Source organism: Camelus bactrianus, chromosome X, assembly GCF_048773025.1.
Source record: "Camelus bactrianus isolate YW-2024 breed Bactrian camel chromosome X, ASM4877302v1, whole genome shotgun sequence".
Classification (NCBI taxonomy): Eukaryota; Metazoa; Chordata; class Mammalia; order Artiodactyla; family Camelidae; genus Camelus; species Camelus bactrianus.
The window spans coordinates 115,167,782-115,186,562 of NC_133575.1; the positions used below are offsets into that span (position 1 = coordinate 115,167,782).

General features: G+C 52.8%; 1 protein-coding gene across 4 annotated transcripts; it reads left to right on the forward strand.

Moving 5' to 3' along the window:
- Window positions 1-82: 82 nt before the first annotated feature.
- On the forward strand, window positions 83-11,139 carry PRRG3 (proline rich and Gla domain 3). Of its 4 annotated transcripts, none has more exons than XM_045517672.2 (4): window positions 83-227; window positions 3,682-3,719; window positions 4,800-4,960; window positions 5,519-11,139. In XM_045517672.2, exons 2-4 carry the CDS (start codon window positions 3,713-3,715, stop codon window positions 6,044-6,046), a joined length of 696 nt encoding a protein of 231 aa, XP_045373628.1. In that variant the 5' UTR covers window positions 83-227; window positions 3,682-3,712; the 3' UTR covers window positions 6,047-11,139. The 4 variants fall into 4 exon arrangements, with proteins under 4 accessions (XP_045373628.1, XP_074215122.1, XP_010954700.1 ...); XM_074359021.1 differs by lacking the exon at window positions 83-227 and adding an exon at window positions 443-758; XM_010956398.3 differs by lacking the exon at window positions 83-227 and adding an exon at window positions 891-1,024.
- The last annotated feature ends 7,642 nt before the right edge of the window (window positions 11,140-18,781 follow it).

Here is an 18,781-nt window from a genome sequence, read left to right on the forward strand (position 1 = left end):
ATTCTCCCCATTTCCCAGATTTGACAGGAGAGGAGCTCTCCGTCCCAGGGCAGGGTGAGGGGGAGGTAAGTGACGAAGCCAAGGTCATCCAGTCATTGGCGGAACGCGGCCTCGACCCGGCCCTTCTTCTGCAGGCCCGCTGGAGCCCTGACAAGGCAGGCCAGGGCTGCTGGCCGGCGCCCCTCTTTTCTCGGCTGGCACTGAGGGCGGGCCGGCCGGAATGACAGGTGAGCCGGGGTAGGGGACAGTTGGGGGGCTGGGCTGCGCGAGGACGCCTGGCGCGCGGGCTTTGGGTGCGGCCGCCGGAGCCCGCTGCGGCGCCGGGCTTCCGAGGGCCCGCGCCCGGGGACACTATGGGGCCCGTGCCTTGGGCCCAGGGTCCCCGGCTGGCCCCGGGAGCGCCGGCCAGGCCCCGCCCCCAGCGGCACGGGCGGGGGCAGGGGCGGCGCCGGCGGAGTGGGGCGCGGGCGCGCGGTGCTCGGTGCGCGCCACCGCCCCTCCGGCCCAGCTTGCCGGCCCTCCCTCCATACCCCCTCGGCCCGCTCTCGTCGCCCCCACCCCTTCTCCTCTCCTCGGCCCGGCGGCCCGGTGGGCGGTGCGGCGCGACGATCGCGGCCTGGCGATCGGGGCACGGTGGTCTTGGCGCTCGAGGGTGGCGCGCAAGGCGCGGGGCGCGAGGCCAGACCTGGCGCGGCGGGGTGTGGGGGGCGGGCAGCGGCGGAGCCCCCAGAGAAGAGCAGGGGCTGGGGGGTACCGAGGTAATGGGTAGGGCCTGGGCGTCCGGCTGCGAGGGGCGGGAGCTCCAGGCGCACTTCGGCCCTGGCCCGGCTGAGCCACGGGGCTCCGGGGGCGGCGGGAGGGCAGCGGGGCGGGGAGGGAGGGTGGAGACGGCTGTGCTGGGCCGGGGGGCTTGGCCGACTGGGAGCAGGTGGGCGGGGACAGGGGCCCTGCTGGAAGAGGCGCCGCAGCGAGGTGGCGGGCTGCGTGCGCAAACAGGGCGGCCGCCTCCCGGGCCCGGAGAACGGTGAGGCCGTTGGGGTTGCGTGCCCCAGCCCCGAGGGCACGGTTCTGTGTCCAGGATCACTGAGCTGGGCGCTGGGCACTGTTGGGGGAGGATCTAGAGGCCCGGCCCGGCCCGGCCCGACCAAGGCGCTGGGGGTTCCTGAGCAGACCCGGAGAAGAGTGTTGCTGGGCCAGAAGTGGGAGTTCTTGGGCAGGGCGCGCTGGTGGCGGGCACTGGTGGCGGGCGACGGTGGGCGAGGACAGACACTCTCGGGGCTGGCATGAGTGGAAAGGGGACAAGGAGGGCCCAGAGTTTGAGTAGGAGCATAATTTGGGAGTTCCGTGTGTCACCAGGTGGGTTGATGAGTCATGAGATTTGGAGATCACAGGAGCCTTTCCTAGTGATCAGTTCTGAGTGAGGGAAATGGAAAGGGCTAGGATTTCGAGGAGCGTTTTTGAGGCCACGTCTTGGGACACTATGTGCTCTGATGGCCACCAGTCAGGGACTTTGGGAGCTGTGTCCCAGAGAGCTGGCTTAGGAAGCTGCAGCCTGGGGTGGGGTTAAGGAAGGTCTTTGTGGTGGCCAGTGCCTGCCTTCCTTCCTCTCCAGGCCTTCAGGATTCAGCTGTGTTCCTGTGGGGAGTGGGTTAAAAATTCCTCTGGCCTACAATCAGCCTTACAGTATCCACCAGGGGCAGGAGGGACATATACATGCGTGACTGCAGCAGCATTCTCTGTCGTGGAGACCTCGCGCTTCCTCACTGTTACCATAGTAACGGCCTATTGATGGTGTATTTATAGGGGAAGAAGCAGGCGCTAAATTTTGGGGAAGGAGGGGGAGGAGGCATTATGGCAGTAGCGGCAGCAGCAGTGGGGGTGGCTACAGAATTGTTAATGGAGTGGGCCATGCCTGTGAGCGGTTTGGGGGAGTTCCTGGCTTGTTTGGAGCTTAAAAATGAACTAATGACTTATGCAGGTGTCAGGATAACACATCCAGGGCTCTGATATGTGTGGGTGTGCATATACCACAGTGGGCTGTGCTTGGGACAAGACATAGCTATATGTAAGCTGTTATGTAATTTCTCCATGTAAAAATAAAAAAAAAAAACACTGCAGTTCTCATTGATAAGCAGGGAAACAGATTTTTCTATCTCCACTTATTACTCAAGCCTTTACTCATTCTTTTCAATCCCTGACATAACAGCTCCAGTTTCCTTCAATCAAAAACCTTGCTGTTGGGCATGTCACACCCACACCCTAGATACATGACTGGCACTGGCCACAGGGGAACCCCTGAGGTCTGTAATGGCAGCAGGATTTTGAGAGAATATTCCATCTTCTCTCTTAGAAACACTGAGGGTCAACTTTTCTCACACTGGCAGGCCCATCTGTTGATAGATTCCCATATTGACAGTTTTGGGTAGGATTGGTGTGGGGTTCAAAAGAGAAAGGCTCCCTTACCATGGTGTTTCTATAGATGGCTGTTAGATTTGCTGTTTTTCCTTTAGTTTTCACTTTATTCATGATTTGTATTCTACCTGTTGGTCAAAAGGTTTCGAAGATGTCTTTTAAATATGCATGAGACTGAAAACATAAGTAGAAAAGTGTATTCCATGTCACAAAGGAGAAGCATATGTGCTTAACCTCTGAGCTTCCAGGGCACCTGGGCTTCCCGGTCAAGGTTAACACCGAACTTCCTGGTAGCCTAGGTGAAAAGGGTAACACAACAGGTTACGCTGTTCCTGTGTTTGACATCAAACCAGAGCTGTTTGGGGAAGGGAGCAGTGAGGTGATTGCTCCCAGATGTGGACAGCTTGGCCAGTGCTCTGGGATGTGTGCATGAGTGAGAGTGTGTGTAGGTGGGGGGCAGTGTGCTGTCGCCATGGTTTGCATATTGGTTAGATAATTCCTGAGCTTCCTGACAATTGTTTGCATTAGAGGCAATGCTCCCATCTAACTAGTGGCTTGGTTTTGATGACGTCAATCAATGTCTTGGTACATGACATGGAGAGAAGACTGTTTCAGGAGATTCTTGCCATCCTGCCTGGGGAAGATGAACACAGCAGGTCACCTGAGTTGGGGCCGTGACTTTTCAGGTGGCGGTTGTTGCCATGTGATGCTTTGCCAGTGCTCGCTTCTTAAACATGTGCTGCTTGGTTTCAGGAACGTGCTTGTCATTAGAGGTATCTGGGACTTGCCACTGTGAGCAAGATTAGTTCCAAAAACAGCTCCGGTCTCTGTCGTTGCAGATTTGCTTGACCTCATATAAGTGCCCTTTCTCTCCGAGGTCTTTTCCAGCTCAAAAGATTCCAGTGCAAAGATTCATTGAAGCCAGGGAGGAAGGAGGAACCTCAGCTTGTAGAAGCTTTTCTTTTCTTTTTTTTAAAGAAAAGCATCCACCCTTAGGTCTAGACTCTCAGAATATGTTTTTGGAGGAAGTAGCTGGAAGGTTTGCTTTGAGCTCTGCTGGGCCTCAGGGAGCTCCGAGCGAAAGCTTGGACAAGAATGAGAAGCGGTAGAGCTGTGAGTGGCTGTGCAGTGGGTGATTTGTCCCATACCGTGCCGCTTGGACTTTTGACCAGTGTGGGTGAAGGGTGGGGTCACATTCCAAGACCAAGAGGGTGCCCTATAGGTTTGGGGGTATGATTTCACCATGACTCTGTTTTTCTCTTTTACCAGGCAAGTGAGACACGGGACCTGAAGGAGCACCATGGCAGGTGAGGTTTTTGGGCCCCCAGCTTAGTGGTGAAGGGCCATGCCTAGGGGCTCACGGGAAAGGGGCAAGTTTTCCTTCCAAGCCACTTCCAGCTTTCCTTCCCTGGGGTGTTCCTGTGGCCCTTATTCGATTGGCCGGGTAACATCTTTCCCCTCTCAACTCTTTGGCTCCCTTCTGGAGCATGTGCTGAGATGGGCGCCTACCTGGGCCACCATGAGAGAAACTAGTGCAGCAGGCTGTGGGGCCTGGGGAAGCGCGCCTGCCTGGCGGCAGCGAGAGGGGCTGCCGGATGTGAGAACTAGGACGTCACATGTCTAGGGCAGCAGCGGGAGCAGGCAGGCACCTCTTCTTTCACCCTCTCGGGTCTCTGCTCAGGCTTGTGAGGGTGCAGGGCCCACATCATGCCAGCCAGCTCAACTGTAGCTGGACTTCCCCTTTGGAATAAGTAGATGTGGCTACGCCACAATGACACGTTTGCTGGCCGTGTCTCTGCCCAGTCCACAGAGCCTTGGACTCTGCACATAGACCCTAGGTCATGTGCATCTGGCCTCCTGATCTGCCACAGCCTGAGTTTGTACTATATTGCCTTGGGCCAGGCAGTTGGTGCCAGGCAATCTGACAGCACAGGTGGCCATTCAGGTGGACGGATGACACCCTGGTAGAGTCCCAGGGGGCTGTTTGGTATTGGTTGCCGGCATCAGCCTTAAAGAGGAATACATTCTTATGATAAGGGGTCAGATTTTCTCTTTTTGAGGTGAGGCAGAAGATGCTGGGTATCTTTCCCCTGATGACAAAGTCTCTCATGTCTGTTGTTCCTCTCAGAAGGGCCCCATTTTCCTCCATAGCAGCAGAGGCCTGAGTCTGGTTGGGTCTTGGTGCTCTAGGCAGATACCTTATGGCATCACAGGAGGCCAGCCCTTGCGTCCCTTTCCCCGAGGACCAGCCGTGTCTGGGCTGGTGCCTGGCCTGCTGGCTCTGTCTTGCTTCCTCCCATCATTGCGCCCCTGTGCCTGGGCTGTCTGCTTGGAAGTTGCCTCTGGGCCCCTCCCCATTCCAGGCCTCAATGTGGCTCTCTCCTCAGTATTTCTGGAGGCCAAGAATGCCCATTCGGTCCTGAAACGGTTCCCTCGTGCCAATGAGTTCCTGGAGGAGCTGCGCCAGGGCACCATCGAGCGGGAGTGCATGGAGGAGATCTGCAGCTACGAGGAGGTCAAGGAGGTGTTTGAGGACAAGGAGAAAACGGCATGTACTGCCCTGGGGCTGGGTTCTGGGAGCAGGGCGGCCTCAGGAGTCCCAAGAGCCAGCCCTGGCCTGGTATCTCAGGCGAATCAGGAGCAATGAAGGAAAGGCAGCCTGGTTCAAGGCAGGGCCACTGAGGCCCTAGAAGAACAGACAGCCGATCCTTAGAGTCCCATCTGCCTGACTCTGGGGCCTCCTGACTTGCGAGTGTTGTCCTTTGTCCTTGTTACATTCCAGGGCCTCTTTTTTTACTTAAATTTTTTTAATTTAAACTGATTTACAAAGTTGTATTAATTTTTGGTGTACAGCATAGTGGTTCAGCCATATATATATATATATATATATATATAGTTTCATATTCTTTTTGATTATAAGTTACTACAAGATATTGAATATAATGCCCTGTGCTACACCATGGCCTCTTTGATAGCTCTCAGAGGCCAGTCAGACCAGGCAGGGTAGGGGCAGCTGCCAACCACCCTTGCTGAAGGGCTCTGATGTCCACGTAGGACCAGAGCTCTTGCATGTAAAGTGAAAGTTGCCCTTCTTTATCTTTTGCAGATGGAGTTCTGGAAGGGGTACCCAAATGCAGTCTACTCAGTCCGAGACCCTGCACAAAGCTCAGACGCCATGTACGTGGTGGTGCCCCTTCTGGGGGTGGCATTGCTGATTGTCATTGCTTTGTTCATCATCTGGAGGTGCCAGCTGCAGAAGGCCACCCGCCACCACCCCTCGTACGCTCAGAACCGGTACCTGGCAAGTCGCGCGGGGCACAGCCTCCCCCGGGTCATGGTCTACCGGGGCACTGTGCATAGCCAGGGGGAGTCTTCTGGGCACCGGGAGACAGGGGGCCACCCACAAGTGGTGCTGGGGCCCAGTCGGGGGGGCAGAACCACGGTCCGCCTCGAGAGCACCCTCTACCTCCCTGAGCTCTCTCTCTCCAGACTGTCCAGTGCCACCCCTCCCCCGTCCTATGAGGAGGTGACTGCCCCCCAGGAGAGCAGCAGTGAGGAGGCCAGTGTCTCTTACAGTGACCCGCCTCCAAAGTATGAGGAGATAGTCGATGCCAACCCTGGCTCAGACAAGTAGTGGGGCTTGTGTCCTGTCCAGTGTGAAAGGCTCATTCAGGGGCCTCCTCTTTTCTTTTTAACTTTTTAAAGACTGTGCCACCACAAAACAGCCTTAGCCTCCTCGTTGCCAAATAATTTCCTAACCGTGGATTTGTAGGAAGTCAGTTGTCAGAGACAGGTGGAGGGGGTAGGGATCACGCATGCATCAAAACCCCTGGGGAGAGCCTCAGTCCCAAGAACCTCGCTCTTCCATAAGCCCCCTCACCCCTGCCATCCCGTCCTCCGGTCAGGGACTGGCTTCTCTTATGCCAAAGGAGTCGCCGCATTGAGTTGATTGTGGCCGGAAGGTCCGTGGGTTCGGGCCCCAGGGCCACACAGCTGGCTGAGACCTATTTGTCTAGAAGCCCCACCACAGAGATGAGGGAGGGAAGCCAGTCCTTTAGTGCCCATTTCCACCTTAGCCCTGCACTCCTGTCCTTGCCACATTTGAGGACAGGGACAAGGACCGAATAAAAACAAAAAGAGTCATAACATAACGAACACCATAAAACAAAACGTTATCACCTGGGCCATCCCTAGGGGTCCAAGGAAACTATTCGCACAGATCTGTGACACTCCACTTTCCACTCCCCTAACACCCTCTCCCCTACACTCTGGGCCAGATTCGGAGGGATGTTCTGAGCAACGTGGGAGGAGGATGGGGTGTATGAGGCATGAGGGCAGGGCCTGGCCGGCAGATTGACCTCCCCGAGATGGAGCAAGGGGCCCGCGTGGACTTTGCCATCTGGAGGGTGGCTCTGGTTCCAGTGTGCTTGGTCTCTCCCAGACTCTGGCTCTCCAGGCACATGCACCAGCTGTGCAAAAACCGCCACCCACTGGCATGAGCCCAGTCATAGCTCCTGGAAAACTGATGCCGCTGATGCCCCTACCTCTGGAGCCCAGGGCCTTTGAACGGGTGAAGTACAGGCTGTGGCAGAAAGCTGGAGTTCTCTCCTTCTGAGGTTGGTCCATAGGATGATTAAACCCACAAACTTGGCCTCCTCAGCACTGTGCTGTCTGCCATTGAACTTTTAGGATCCTTCCTTTTTGTGAGTAGGTGTGTTGAGATGAACTTGATTTTCAGATGGCTGATTTCTCCTTCATGATGGTGCCTACTTGGGGTAAGATCCGAAAGTGTCCCTTTCTAGAAATTTCTCTGGGGGGGGGTGATGGGGAAGCCCATGACCTGGGGCTGAAGGCTGTCATTGTGAGGTGCCAGTGCATTTTTAGGAACCCCTTTCTGTGGCTCAGGAGCTGTCCACTCTCCATTTCAGTGAGGCTTCGGACAGCAATGGGGCAGAGGTGACCTGCCCTTTAATTGTCAGTGACCACGCAAAACACACTGTCAACACTGCCCTCCCTACCCCCCACCTTCATCCTCTTGGCCTCAGCACCAAACCACTTTTCCTCTGTGGTGCTTTAAAAAAATGTAGCAAAATTTTCTGGGGCCCAAAAGAGTGCACAGCCAGGGTCTATTGGCAACCACAGCAGTTTAAAACCCACTGAGAAGACGAGCTTCTCACTGTCTAAACAGCCCTCCCAGGCAGGCATTCGAGCCTCGCTCTTGGAATGCCACCCTGCCTAGAGGCCGCACATGACTTCTCAAGGCCCCCGCAGTCCTGGGCACTTGCCCGGGAACATGCTTCAGGTTAGGAGGCTTGTGTTCTTATCCCAGCGAGGCCACCAGCTTGGACAACTCAACCCTGTGGCTGGGGTTTTCTATCCTTCCCCCTACCTCACAGGCCTACCGGAGGCTGACAGAGCTAATGCCTGTGTGATGCTTGAGGTATCAGGAAGCCAGTGCAGTTGGCCCTTCAGAAGATTCTTCTAGAAATATGTAGGTTATAAGGGACCAGTTTGATCATAGGCCTTCATACGACTCTGATGTTGAGTCTCAACCTGGGGAGTCAGTCTCCTGCCAGTTGACCCTTTCGTCCCCTCCTCTTTCCCCCGAGAGCTCCCTGATGCCAGAGGTGCTGACCAGGTGGCATTCCACCTTTCCTTCCTTCCTCTTTTCCTCCCTCTGGGCCTCTAGCACCGCACTCCCGCCCTTCCTCACAAAGGCATTTTTGGCCTCGAAGGCTGCTGCTTTTTCTGTGACGGATGCTGGGGTCAGTCCTGTTTGGCCATGTTGGAGGACCTGGGGCGGCCTGAGGCTTGGGGGCCAGTCCCTGCTCTCCTGGCATTTCCTCAAGCCCATGCCTGTCTGTGACCTGGGAGCACAGGAGAGGACGCTTAGCCCTGTGGGTCTCCTCCCCACTGAGCAGAGAGCCAGACGCAGGCCCCCGATGACCGGAGCCAAAGAGAGGGTGCCCGGGGATACCTGCCCACTTTGATCCCCGTGAACCCTTCCCCGCCAAGCTGCTCAGCCATTGGCAGCCGGGTGGTGGCAGGAACGAGTGGAAAGCTGGAGCCCAGCCTGATGGAGGGCAGCCTGGGCTGCGTGGTTCAGGTGCTTTGCAGCTTTCTTTCCCGTGGGGTTGCCCCCGTGGCCTCTGGGATGTTCTTTGCAGTATATCGTAGGAAAAAAAAAAGACTGTACAGTACACCATGGTCATAACTCCTCGCGGTGCACATTTGGCTTTTATGAATGCCCTGTACATATCTTTTCCAACTCTGTCTTTGTATGGACGTGGATTTGATACAATGCTAAATCTGCAGTAGCCACATTTTGTTGTTTTTGGACTTGTGTGTGTGTGTGTGTGTGTGTGTGTGTGTGTGTACACATGTGCACGCTGCCTTTTCTCACGTGCTTATCTGAAACAATAGCCATTGTGTGCGGCTATATTTGTACCAGGAGGGCTCCGGTCTGAAAGGAGGACTGTCACCTCCCAGGGCTAGGCAGCCTGGTGACAGGGCTCTGAGGGAGGAAAGCCAAGGTTAGCTGTGGGAGCCCTCCCAAGTGGCCACCTCCTGCCCCCACCTCATGAAAAGCTTTGGAAGAAGATGAAGCAGCCCCATCCTGTGGGCCTCCCTGCTGTAGGACCCCCACTCACATGTGGCTTTTGGAGCCGAGCCCCCAGCCTCAGCTCCTGGTCTCTGGGTGTCTGCAGCTGAAGGAAATCTGAGTGCCCTGGTCTTTTTACTGCTTTTTTTTTCCCCCCCGATGGACAGATGTGTGACTATTGACTTTGGGAATGGCAGGGCTAATTATTTAGATAGTTTTCATTTAAAAAAAAAAAAGAAAAGGCTTTAAACAATTTTTTGGAAAGTGACTGTCACTTGTTTTCAACCAAACTCTTTTTAAGATTTTTTAAAACAAGAATCACCATCTTGTCCCTTCCCCACTCCTCCACATCACCTGGGGTTTTCAGCACAAGAGAATGAGTGGAGGGCACAGGTGCCCAGCGTGTGTGGCACGAGCACAGCCGCGTTGTGCCCCGGCTGAAGGACATGCGATGCAGCCACGCGGTCTGACCCAGGGACCAGGGGCTTCTCCTCCTTGCGAATCCCACTGCCATTAGTGTGAATTCCTTAGGGTGCTTCAGAAAATAGGAATCAGCCTGATTTGGTGGACTTTGTCTTTTTTGGTTGCCTGAATATGAGGGACTCAGGAAAGGAAAACATCTTTTTTGTGAAGGAGTTGGAGCCAGATGGTTCTTCTCTGGCTGGGGGTTGATCTCCTCAACCAAATGGCATCCCACAAGAAGAAGAAAATAACACTGCCTCTAGATTGTTCTTTTGTGTGAGAGAGAGAGATTACCAAGAGCGACTGTCTTGCTCACCTACGCTCTGTCTTTCTGGGAGTGTGGGAGTGTGTGTGTGTGTGTGTGTGTACTGTGTCTCCAGTGTGCCCTCATGTTCAAGGCGAGATGTGGAGCTGGGCAGTAAAGCTGCTGTCTAGGCTGCTTTTCAGCTTGACGAGCGACGAAGCTCCATCGAGATCGTGCCGATTCAGAAACAAGCACATCCTCCCCACTGAACTCTACTCATACTAATCAGTATAATTAGCTCATTTAAAAGTACTGTAATCAGACTGCCTGCAACTCTGGTAAAAGCCCATTAATTTGAAGCCCATTAATTCAAAACTTAGAGAAAAATCACAACTTCAGTTAATTCACAGGATCTGCGATTCTTCCTTAGTAGAAATATTTGAAAGATTCTCCTCTTTAGTCAGTCTTCAGGGTCATATGAGTAAGCGGGATCTAGTTTAAAAAGAGTACCTTTTTCAAATAAAAGGCTCACGATGCTAAGGATCCCTTCACTGTGCCTTCAGCTTTGAGGCTCAGCAATTCTCATACATGAGGCTCTTCGTGTACAGGACCATCTCTTACTGTCTCTCTGCTGTGGGGATGTTGGCTCGGGCAGCTTTTCATTCGACTCCTTTATTTACTCTAGAAATAAAATCATTGTGAACTAAACTGCAATTTAAAGTATTATAACTGTGCATCTTGCTAAATAGTCTGTAAAGCAGATGTTTCGCTGACTGGCCTCTCCCATCGTTCGCCCCCAAATATTAAAACGTCGTGAGCTTTTCCTTTCATGGGCTGTGGGCGGTGAGTCTCTCTCAAGCAAGAATTTCTCTGACAAAGATATCCAAACAGCACAGCACACCCCCTCAGGCTCAGTGCCTCAACAGTTGTTCCACTGTACTGAGATATGTGACCGCTGAACAGGGCCTGCCTGCCCTGGGCCCGCCCCAGCCCCAGCATTAACACAGACATTCAAGATTGGGACAGATCCCACAGCTGCTTTGGCCTCCCAATCTGTCTCCCCTTATGGACGCCACTTTCCCAGGCCTGACCACACCTGCTACTTCACTCTATGATCGTGAATTTGTGACAGTGGAAACGCTGCAATGTGCAACTGAGCTTCTAGACATGATGACTGTGAAATGGATTCATTTTGGTACCGCTTTAAACTGTGCTTGTATTCATGTGCTGACCCATGTCAGCTGGGAAATCTGTATATTCAGTAATATGTCAGGACTTGACCAGAGCCTGGGGACAACAAACTTGCTTCTGAGTTCTTTCTCTCTCTCTCTCTTATTCTAATTGTTGAGTTTAGCCGTTAAGTTTTGTCTCGTTCTGTACCAGAAGATAATGGACAATAATAAAGAGCAAACGGCATTGACTTGTGTCCTGCATCCCTGCTGACCCCCAAACTTACATGGGGCATGGATGGTTGTGGGCCAAACTGGTTTTTTTTTTTCCAAAACTCAGACTGTAGATAAGGAAACAGCCCAAGCCAGTTTAGAAGCAGGAAGCAGAGATGTCCTGGGTCCTAAAGTTTGACCCATATGTGTAAAATGATCTCCTGCCCTGTCCCCCTGGGATGAGGTTAGTAAGGTCTGTCACAAATCATGCTAACAACTTCCCTGTCACCTGATCCCAGGTTACTAATAGAGGTGTCCTTTGCTAACAGGATGTCCGGCTTGGTTTCAGAGCTAGGGGGGAAGTGGGAGACAGAAATTTTCCCAGGCCCTACGTAGGGGGTGCATAATACTCAGGTTTTGCCCTGGTTTGACTTCTTGAATTCTGAGGATGGCAAGAATCAGAGACTGTACAGAGGGCCGTGATGCCTTAGCCTCCCCTTGGAGGAAGTGTGCTCTGAGCCCCGAACACTCTCAGCTGTTGGCGTGAAGTGAGATATTGCCACCAGAAGTTGCTGGTGAACGTTGTGCCAGTCCCCAGGAATGGAAATAATCCACCGTTTAATAGGAAAAGCCATGGCACTGATGAGACAATGGCAGTGAAATTCAGGGCCTCTTTCGAGGATTGGCTGTGGAGGCAAAATGCCAAGAATGACAGCCAAAGGCCTCGGCTTCCATTCTCACCCCAAGCAGGGATGCTGGGAAGTCCAATGAAGACTCTTCAGGCAGACTCCAGCAAACAGATGGAGTCACGCTCTGAATATGGGTTTTGAACTTCAGGCCCTTTTTTGCGAGAAACTGGCATTCTTGGCAGTCACTTAGGGTCCTGAGTTAGCATGAGGGCTTGGGAAGGTGGGAGCCCTCTTCTCACCCTTTCCCCAAGCCCCATCCAATACCACGACCACACCCTTAGAGCAGCTGGCCTGAGACCACACAGAATGAAGGGACTGAAGGACAGTGGAGAGGACCCATGAGGTGTACTTGGAAATGATCACAGCCAGCATTTGTTAAGCACTTAGTGTATGCCAGGCCCTGTCCGCACATTAACTGAGAACCTGCTCCCAAGAGACCTGAGCTATCTGAGGGAAGCAAGGCCAGACGGGCATGCCGTTTGACCAAAGCCTCACAGGGAAGACATGCCCGCCTCATCATGTGAGGCCAGGTCTGTCCAGACTGTCCGACCCCTGGCCACTCGTATGGCACTGCTGGTCTCTGGAGGTTACTTTGCTTTTGTTTTCGTGCTGACTGTTCATCTTCCCAGCACTGCCCCGGCCCCTTCTCTGGCCCAACTGTTAATTCCACAAGGGCAGGGGCCAGATATAACTCTTTTTCTCACCAGTTCTTCCCCAGAACCCAGCCCAGTGCCTGGCTCCCAGTCAGTGTTCAATTAAATAAAATACGTTAGTCAATTTTATTCTCCAGTCATACGCCAATCACCATGCAGGAGCTTGCTCAAGCTGCCATAACAGAGTCGCATAGACTGGGTGGCTTAAATGACAGAAATGTATTGTCAGTAGGGTTGGTTTCTTCTGAAGTGTCTCTCATTGGCTTGAAGATGGCTGCCTTCTTCCTGTGTCTTCACCAGGCCTTTCCTCTGTGTTCACACCTCCGTGTATTAATCTCCTCCTCTTATAAGGATACCTGTCATATTGGATCAGGGACCACCCTATTGACCTCATTCAACCTTAATTACCTCTTTAAAGACCCTACCTCTCCAAACAACCATATTCTTAGGTACTTAAGGTCAGGACTTCAACTTATGAACTTGGGAGTGGGAGGAGCACTGTTCAGCCCATGAGACTGTATTTGTGACAGGGCGGGGAAAAGAGTCTTTTTTGCTCCTTCTTCCAACCTTGAGCACATCACACACAGTCTAGAAAAGCTTGGGGATGGGTCTCATGACTTCTGAGATGCTGGCAGAGACAGGGCCACCTTGCCAGTCTCAAACCATGCCCTGGAGAAGATTGTTCCCTGCTACAAGTGGACAGGTCTGGGACGGCTGCCATAGATCCCCACAGGGCAGCCGGGGCTGGGAGAGGAGAAGTGGGCTTCAGAATGGTTTTCCCAGGGTCCCTCTGTGGAGAGTGATGGGAGAATCCAAAGCCTCAAGGAGAGACAAAGTGTTTGTGCCCCCTCAAGATTTTTTTAATAGACAAACCATGTTTTCATGAATCACAAGCCTGGTGGATCCAATAGCAGTGGATTCAGTTTTACCAGGCTTTGTGTGCTATAAAAATAGAGGCTGTGGAAGCTGGGTAGCATTCAGGTTGGGCTGGTTACACTTAGCCACAGAAGCACAGTGGCTGGGTGAGTTGATCCCATCACCCTAGGGTCCTGGGGCTGACAGGGCCTCTAAGGGTAAGTGCTGGCAGAGCACAGTGTTCCACAACCTTAGAGGGTCCCAGCCTCAGCCCAGACTATGGGATTCTAGAAAGGCCCTCCCCTGGGGGAGGCAAGAGAGAAGCCGTAGCAACAGAGTATGTAGAACTTCATGGTAGAGGAAGTCCAGTGGGCTGGAGGTGGGGGCTAGAGAGAAAGCCTTCCTGAAGAAACCATATGCAACCTAGAGCTTGAAGGATGAGTAGAAATCAATCAGGCAAAGAGCACGGGAAGATGATGAGACCGGGCAGAAGAACAACGTGTGAGGAGGCCTAAAGGCAAGCAAGGCCGCCATGTTTTTAAGGAAACAGAAGAAGCCGGGGTAGCAGAAGGGGAAAGATTTGTGCACGATGAGGCTGAGAAGGTTGCAGGAAGCCAGTCCAGTCAGGGCCCTCTAGGCCACACTCAAAGTTGTGCTTTTCATTCTAGTGATAGTGGGAGGCCACTGAGGAGCACTTTAAGGCGCAAGAGGGCATGACCTAGGCCTATTATATTTTAAACAATCTCTCTGCCTGTTGTATGGAGAACAGGCTCAACAAGATCAAAGAGATAAGGTGGGAGGCTATTGCGGTCATCGAGGCAAGAGGTAGTGAGGCCATTGGCTAGGTTGGTGACAGGAGACAGAGAGAAGGAGACCACTGAGAAATTTTTGCCCAAACACTGAATTCTATATTTATGAGGTCGTATTAGTGTTCTCCAGAGGCACAGAACCAATAGGAGATATAGACATAGAGATACAAATACATATCTATTTCTATAGAGAGATAGATATAGGAAGAGATGATTAATGGTAAGGAATCAGCTCATGCAATTGCAAATGTGGAGGCGGGAAGTCCCACAATACGCCATCTGCTAGTTGGAGTCCCAGGAAGGCCAGTGCTGTAAGTATCAGCTCAAAGGCAGAGGAAGGCCAATGTGCAGCTCAAGTAGTCAGGCAGAGAGAGGGAGAGAGTGCCAATTTCCCGTTCTTCTGCCTTTTGGTTCTAATCAGGCCCTTCATGGATTGTAGGATGCCCAGCAATATGCCATCTGCTTTCCTCAGTCCGCCCATTAAAATGTTGATCTCATCTAGAAACACCCTCACAGACACATCCAGAAACAATATTTAACTAAATATCTGTGTACCCTGTGGCCCAGTCCAGTTGACACACAAAGTTAACGATCACAGAGGGACCAGAGCCACACAGAGTGACTGGGTAGGAAGGGGTGGGGAGGAGTCCCACAGGACTTTCAGCTTTGGGGACTCAGACAGTGAGCTAGGTGGTGGGACCACTCTCTGGGAAGAGTCACACAAGAGGAAGAGTGGGTTGGAAGGAGCATGTTGAGTGTACGGTGTGAAGTGTGTCTGAAGGGAACTAAAGGAGGACGGGGTTGAAACAGGAGGTTCCAAAGTTGCTTGAGTTACCACAAAGACAAAAAATGAAGTCTGGGGATAGGCAGGAGAGAGGTCAGACAGGTGGGGGAAACCATGGGAGTAGAGAGTCCTGGAAACCATGGAAGGAGGGTGTTTCTAGGAGAATAGAGAGGACAAGGGTATGAAATGCTTCCAAGAAGTCAAGTAAGATGAAGGGTCAAGTGCGTTCATTGGATCAAGCTGTCAGGAGGCCACTCATGGCCTTGGCCTCAGGAAGTTTTTTTTGTTTTAACAATCTGGTCATTTTTATTCAACACTTGAGTTTCTCCCACAAGTCAGGCAGCGCACTAAGTGCAGGGGAGACAGAAGTCAGCAAAGCCAGCACGTCCCTGTGGAACTGCTATCTCCGTGCTGAGAAAGATGTGCTGGTGTTTCCATGCTGACGAACATCAGCCTGGCAAGGGGAGGAGCCGAAGGCCCAGGGGGGTGCAGGTTTAGATCACTGGTAGAGCTGCAGCCGGGGCCCAAGCACAAGGGCCACCAGCCCTGCCAACAGCATGGACAGTTCATCCTTTGCAACGAACAAAGGCCTTGTGGACAGGGCAAAGCCGAGCAGCGCCACCTTTGAGCACTAACTCTGCTGGGAGCTGAGGGATTTACTTTCCACGACCCCTTCTCCGCTATTTTCAGGTGAGGTTGCTGGGGCACATGGCCTCGGGTCACACTGCCACTAAGTGGGGAGCCAGGACTCCAACCGCACGGCAGGAGGAGGAGAGCAGCTGGACCGTAGAGCCTCGGCTCTGACCCACCCCTGATGTGTTATGCATACTATTAGTGTTATGACCTGCTTGCTGGCTCTGCCTTCCGAGAGTCAAGGGCAGGGCAGAGTGGGACAGGGGCTAGAAGATGTTTGCTGGGACTCTCTTGAGCCATCTCCTCCCTGGGACCTCCTCCTGTTCTAGCAAAGACCCTGGACCGCCAGTCTGAGGACACCGGTTCTCACCGAAGCCCTGCCACTGAATTGTTAAGTGAACTGACTGACACCCCGGGCCTTTGCAGCACTTTTCCTGCCTCTTCCTTAATGTTGGCCATTTTCCTTTGGCCTCTGATTCTCCTGAATTTTATATACACATCACATTTCCATCACTGGACATGGGAACAATTGAAAGCAGATGCATTATGATCTTTGGAGTCACCCCACAAGCCTCTGCGAGGTCACGTTGTCCACCCCCCTCCCTGGGGAACCAGCCACTATGGGGGTTCCCTGGACCAGAGGCAAAGCTGACTGATAGGTAGGTACCTATGCCCCTCTGGGTTTCTAAATCTGTTGCTAGCTTCTGGTGGAATGGATTCTTGGGCCAGCAGAGAGACAAGAAGGAAGAAGGGGCAGTGTGGACAGCAGCTGGCTAAACCAGGAGGCAGAGAGCGAGCGTCTTCACCACATGCAGGGCAGTCCCGAATTACCCCTTGGGTAATCAGCCAGCAACAATTATCCTCAACTCACCAAAGCTCCTCCTGAGTTGTTCAGGCAGCTGGCCCTCTGGCAGGGTCACCACTTAGGAGCTGATCTGAAGGGACCCTGAGGCACGTAGCATCTCAGCAGCAGGGCTCTGCCCACAGGTTTGTCAGCCAAAGCTGGGGCTTGTGTCAGTGGCTTTAACTCACTTCTACTAGAACTGCTCTCCCCAGTCTGGACCAGAATTCTGGGGCTGTAAGCAGCATTTCCACCCAAAGTAGAGAAGAACTTTTCTACCTATCTGAGCCCCCTAGGGAGACAGCAAGCTGTCCCTGAAGTGGGTAGCCAGAGGCTAGAGGTGCCAGGACAGCCATCAGGACATTTTTCTTAGGTTGACAGAACTCTAGGGATCACCTACCACATTCCCAGGGAGGCAGAATGTGGCAGGATTAAGGGCAGGACTGCCACACGACAACCCCATGCTACTGTCCCCACAGACCCATAAATTTCTGGTCTGTCTGCTTCTATCTGCTGTCTAGAGCAGGAGCTCCGTGAGGACAGGGACCTGGTCCTTATCCCCAGCACCTGGCACCCAGGCAGTCTTGATTCAACACAACCAAACTGAGTGACAGGAGCCCACGTTTGCAAATTGAAGTGCTCTGTAACCTCCTGCTGATGGCCCTGCCCCCTTGGGGGCGGGTCCCTGGGGCAGCCCCAGGTGGTCCTGCCACTTAGTTCCCTCTCTCTGCTGATGAGGTGGCCCTCCTTCCTGAGGCCAGCTGCAGTCCGTGAAGTTTGCTCTTCTGTCCTTCCTGTCTTTTTAAGGCATGGACGGACAGCTGCAAGGATCTGCGAGTCCCCTTCCCCTTTCCCCTCTGGCTTGGGGAGGCCCCTGGGGATCCAGGGATGACCTCAGTACCAGCTGCTTCCAGAAGCAGGAAGCAGACTTGTTTACAGGTTCGTAAGTTTCATTAGCAAGTTGAGAGGAAGCTCCCAGATGCCTGGAAGATCTGGGTTTGCAGCCAAAATCAGGCTTGCGACTGTAGCTGCCTGCAACTGGGCTCCGAGCAGAGCTGGCAGGCAGCAGGCCATCACGCCTGTTGACTTTGAATGGCTTCTTCCATAGAAGCCTAATATAAGGACATGCTGAAAGCAGCACTGCTCTGGGTGGAGAGATGCTGGAATAACCCCGACACATTTCCCTGAAACCATAAAATACAGTTTGAAACTGGATTGTAGCCCAATCTTCCATGTGAAGATGGGAAACTGAGGCTCAGAGCAAAAGAAACAATTTGCCTAAGATGACCCAGGGTCAGAGCTAGGAGTCACTCCCAGGTGTACTGACCCCGTGCCTGGGTTCCCACCACTTCCCACTTGTGTTTGCAAGTGAGTTGGGAGCAGGTAGCAGATGTGGCTGTCAGACCCCCAAGCCAGTCAGGAATCCGAGTAGAGTACATGGCTGGCTGAACAGCTGGGAGATGCCAGTGGTTTTAAGGCATTGGTTGAGGCTGGTGGTTGGGCAGGTAGAGAGACAGACAGACATAAAATGAGGGAAGACAGACAGAGAGGCAGGCAACGGCCCAAGTTGAACACTTGCTCTGGGAGGCGGAGGTGGAGGGACTAGGTGCCCTCTAGATTTCAGCACAAACTTGGATACAATTAACTGGGTTTGTTTAGTCCCCAATGGAGGCTGTATGCTAACAATTACCTTTAGGGAAAAAGATGACATGTTTTCTTCGGAGTCGCTTAGCTTGAAGGGAGGAAGAGCTTTCGCCTCCAACCCTTTCTGTTAATAAAATAGCTCTTATTTTAATAAACATCCAAGCCCTCCAGCAGACAGTTCATGGGAAAGAAATCCAGAAGATCAATAAACATGAAAAACTGCTTAGGTTTATTCATAATTAAAGCAATATAAATTAAAGCAACAATGAGATGGATACCGTTTCTCACCCATCATGATGATGCCTTTTAGAACGTTTCATCATAGCTTCCACTGATAAAGCTGTGAAGAAACCAGCACTTTCTTCCCCTTGGTGGGGTCCCATTTGGTGCAGCCTCTTTGGAGGGGACACTGTCAGCACTGGTGAAAACTGCCAGCACACATACCCTAGAATCCCACGATTCCCCTTCTAGGCACCTGCTCTACAAAAACATTTACACTTGTGTGCAAAGAGGCATGCCGAAGACTCCTCGCTGCTGCGTTGTTTATGAAAGCAAAGGCTCTAGACAGCCTGAATGTCCACGAGCATGCCAATAAGCAGCGCTGCAGCACAAATGCTGTGCTGCGTTCAAAAGCCAGGAGGTGGATTTGTCCTGACATGGGAGAGCCCCGAGGCACACTGTTCACTTAAAGCAAGTAAGTTGCAGAACAGAACGTGCCTCAAATGTATGATCTCATTTGTGTAAAACACTATGAACACATACACACAGCTAA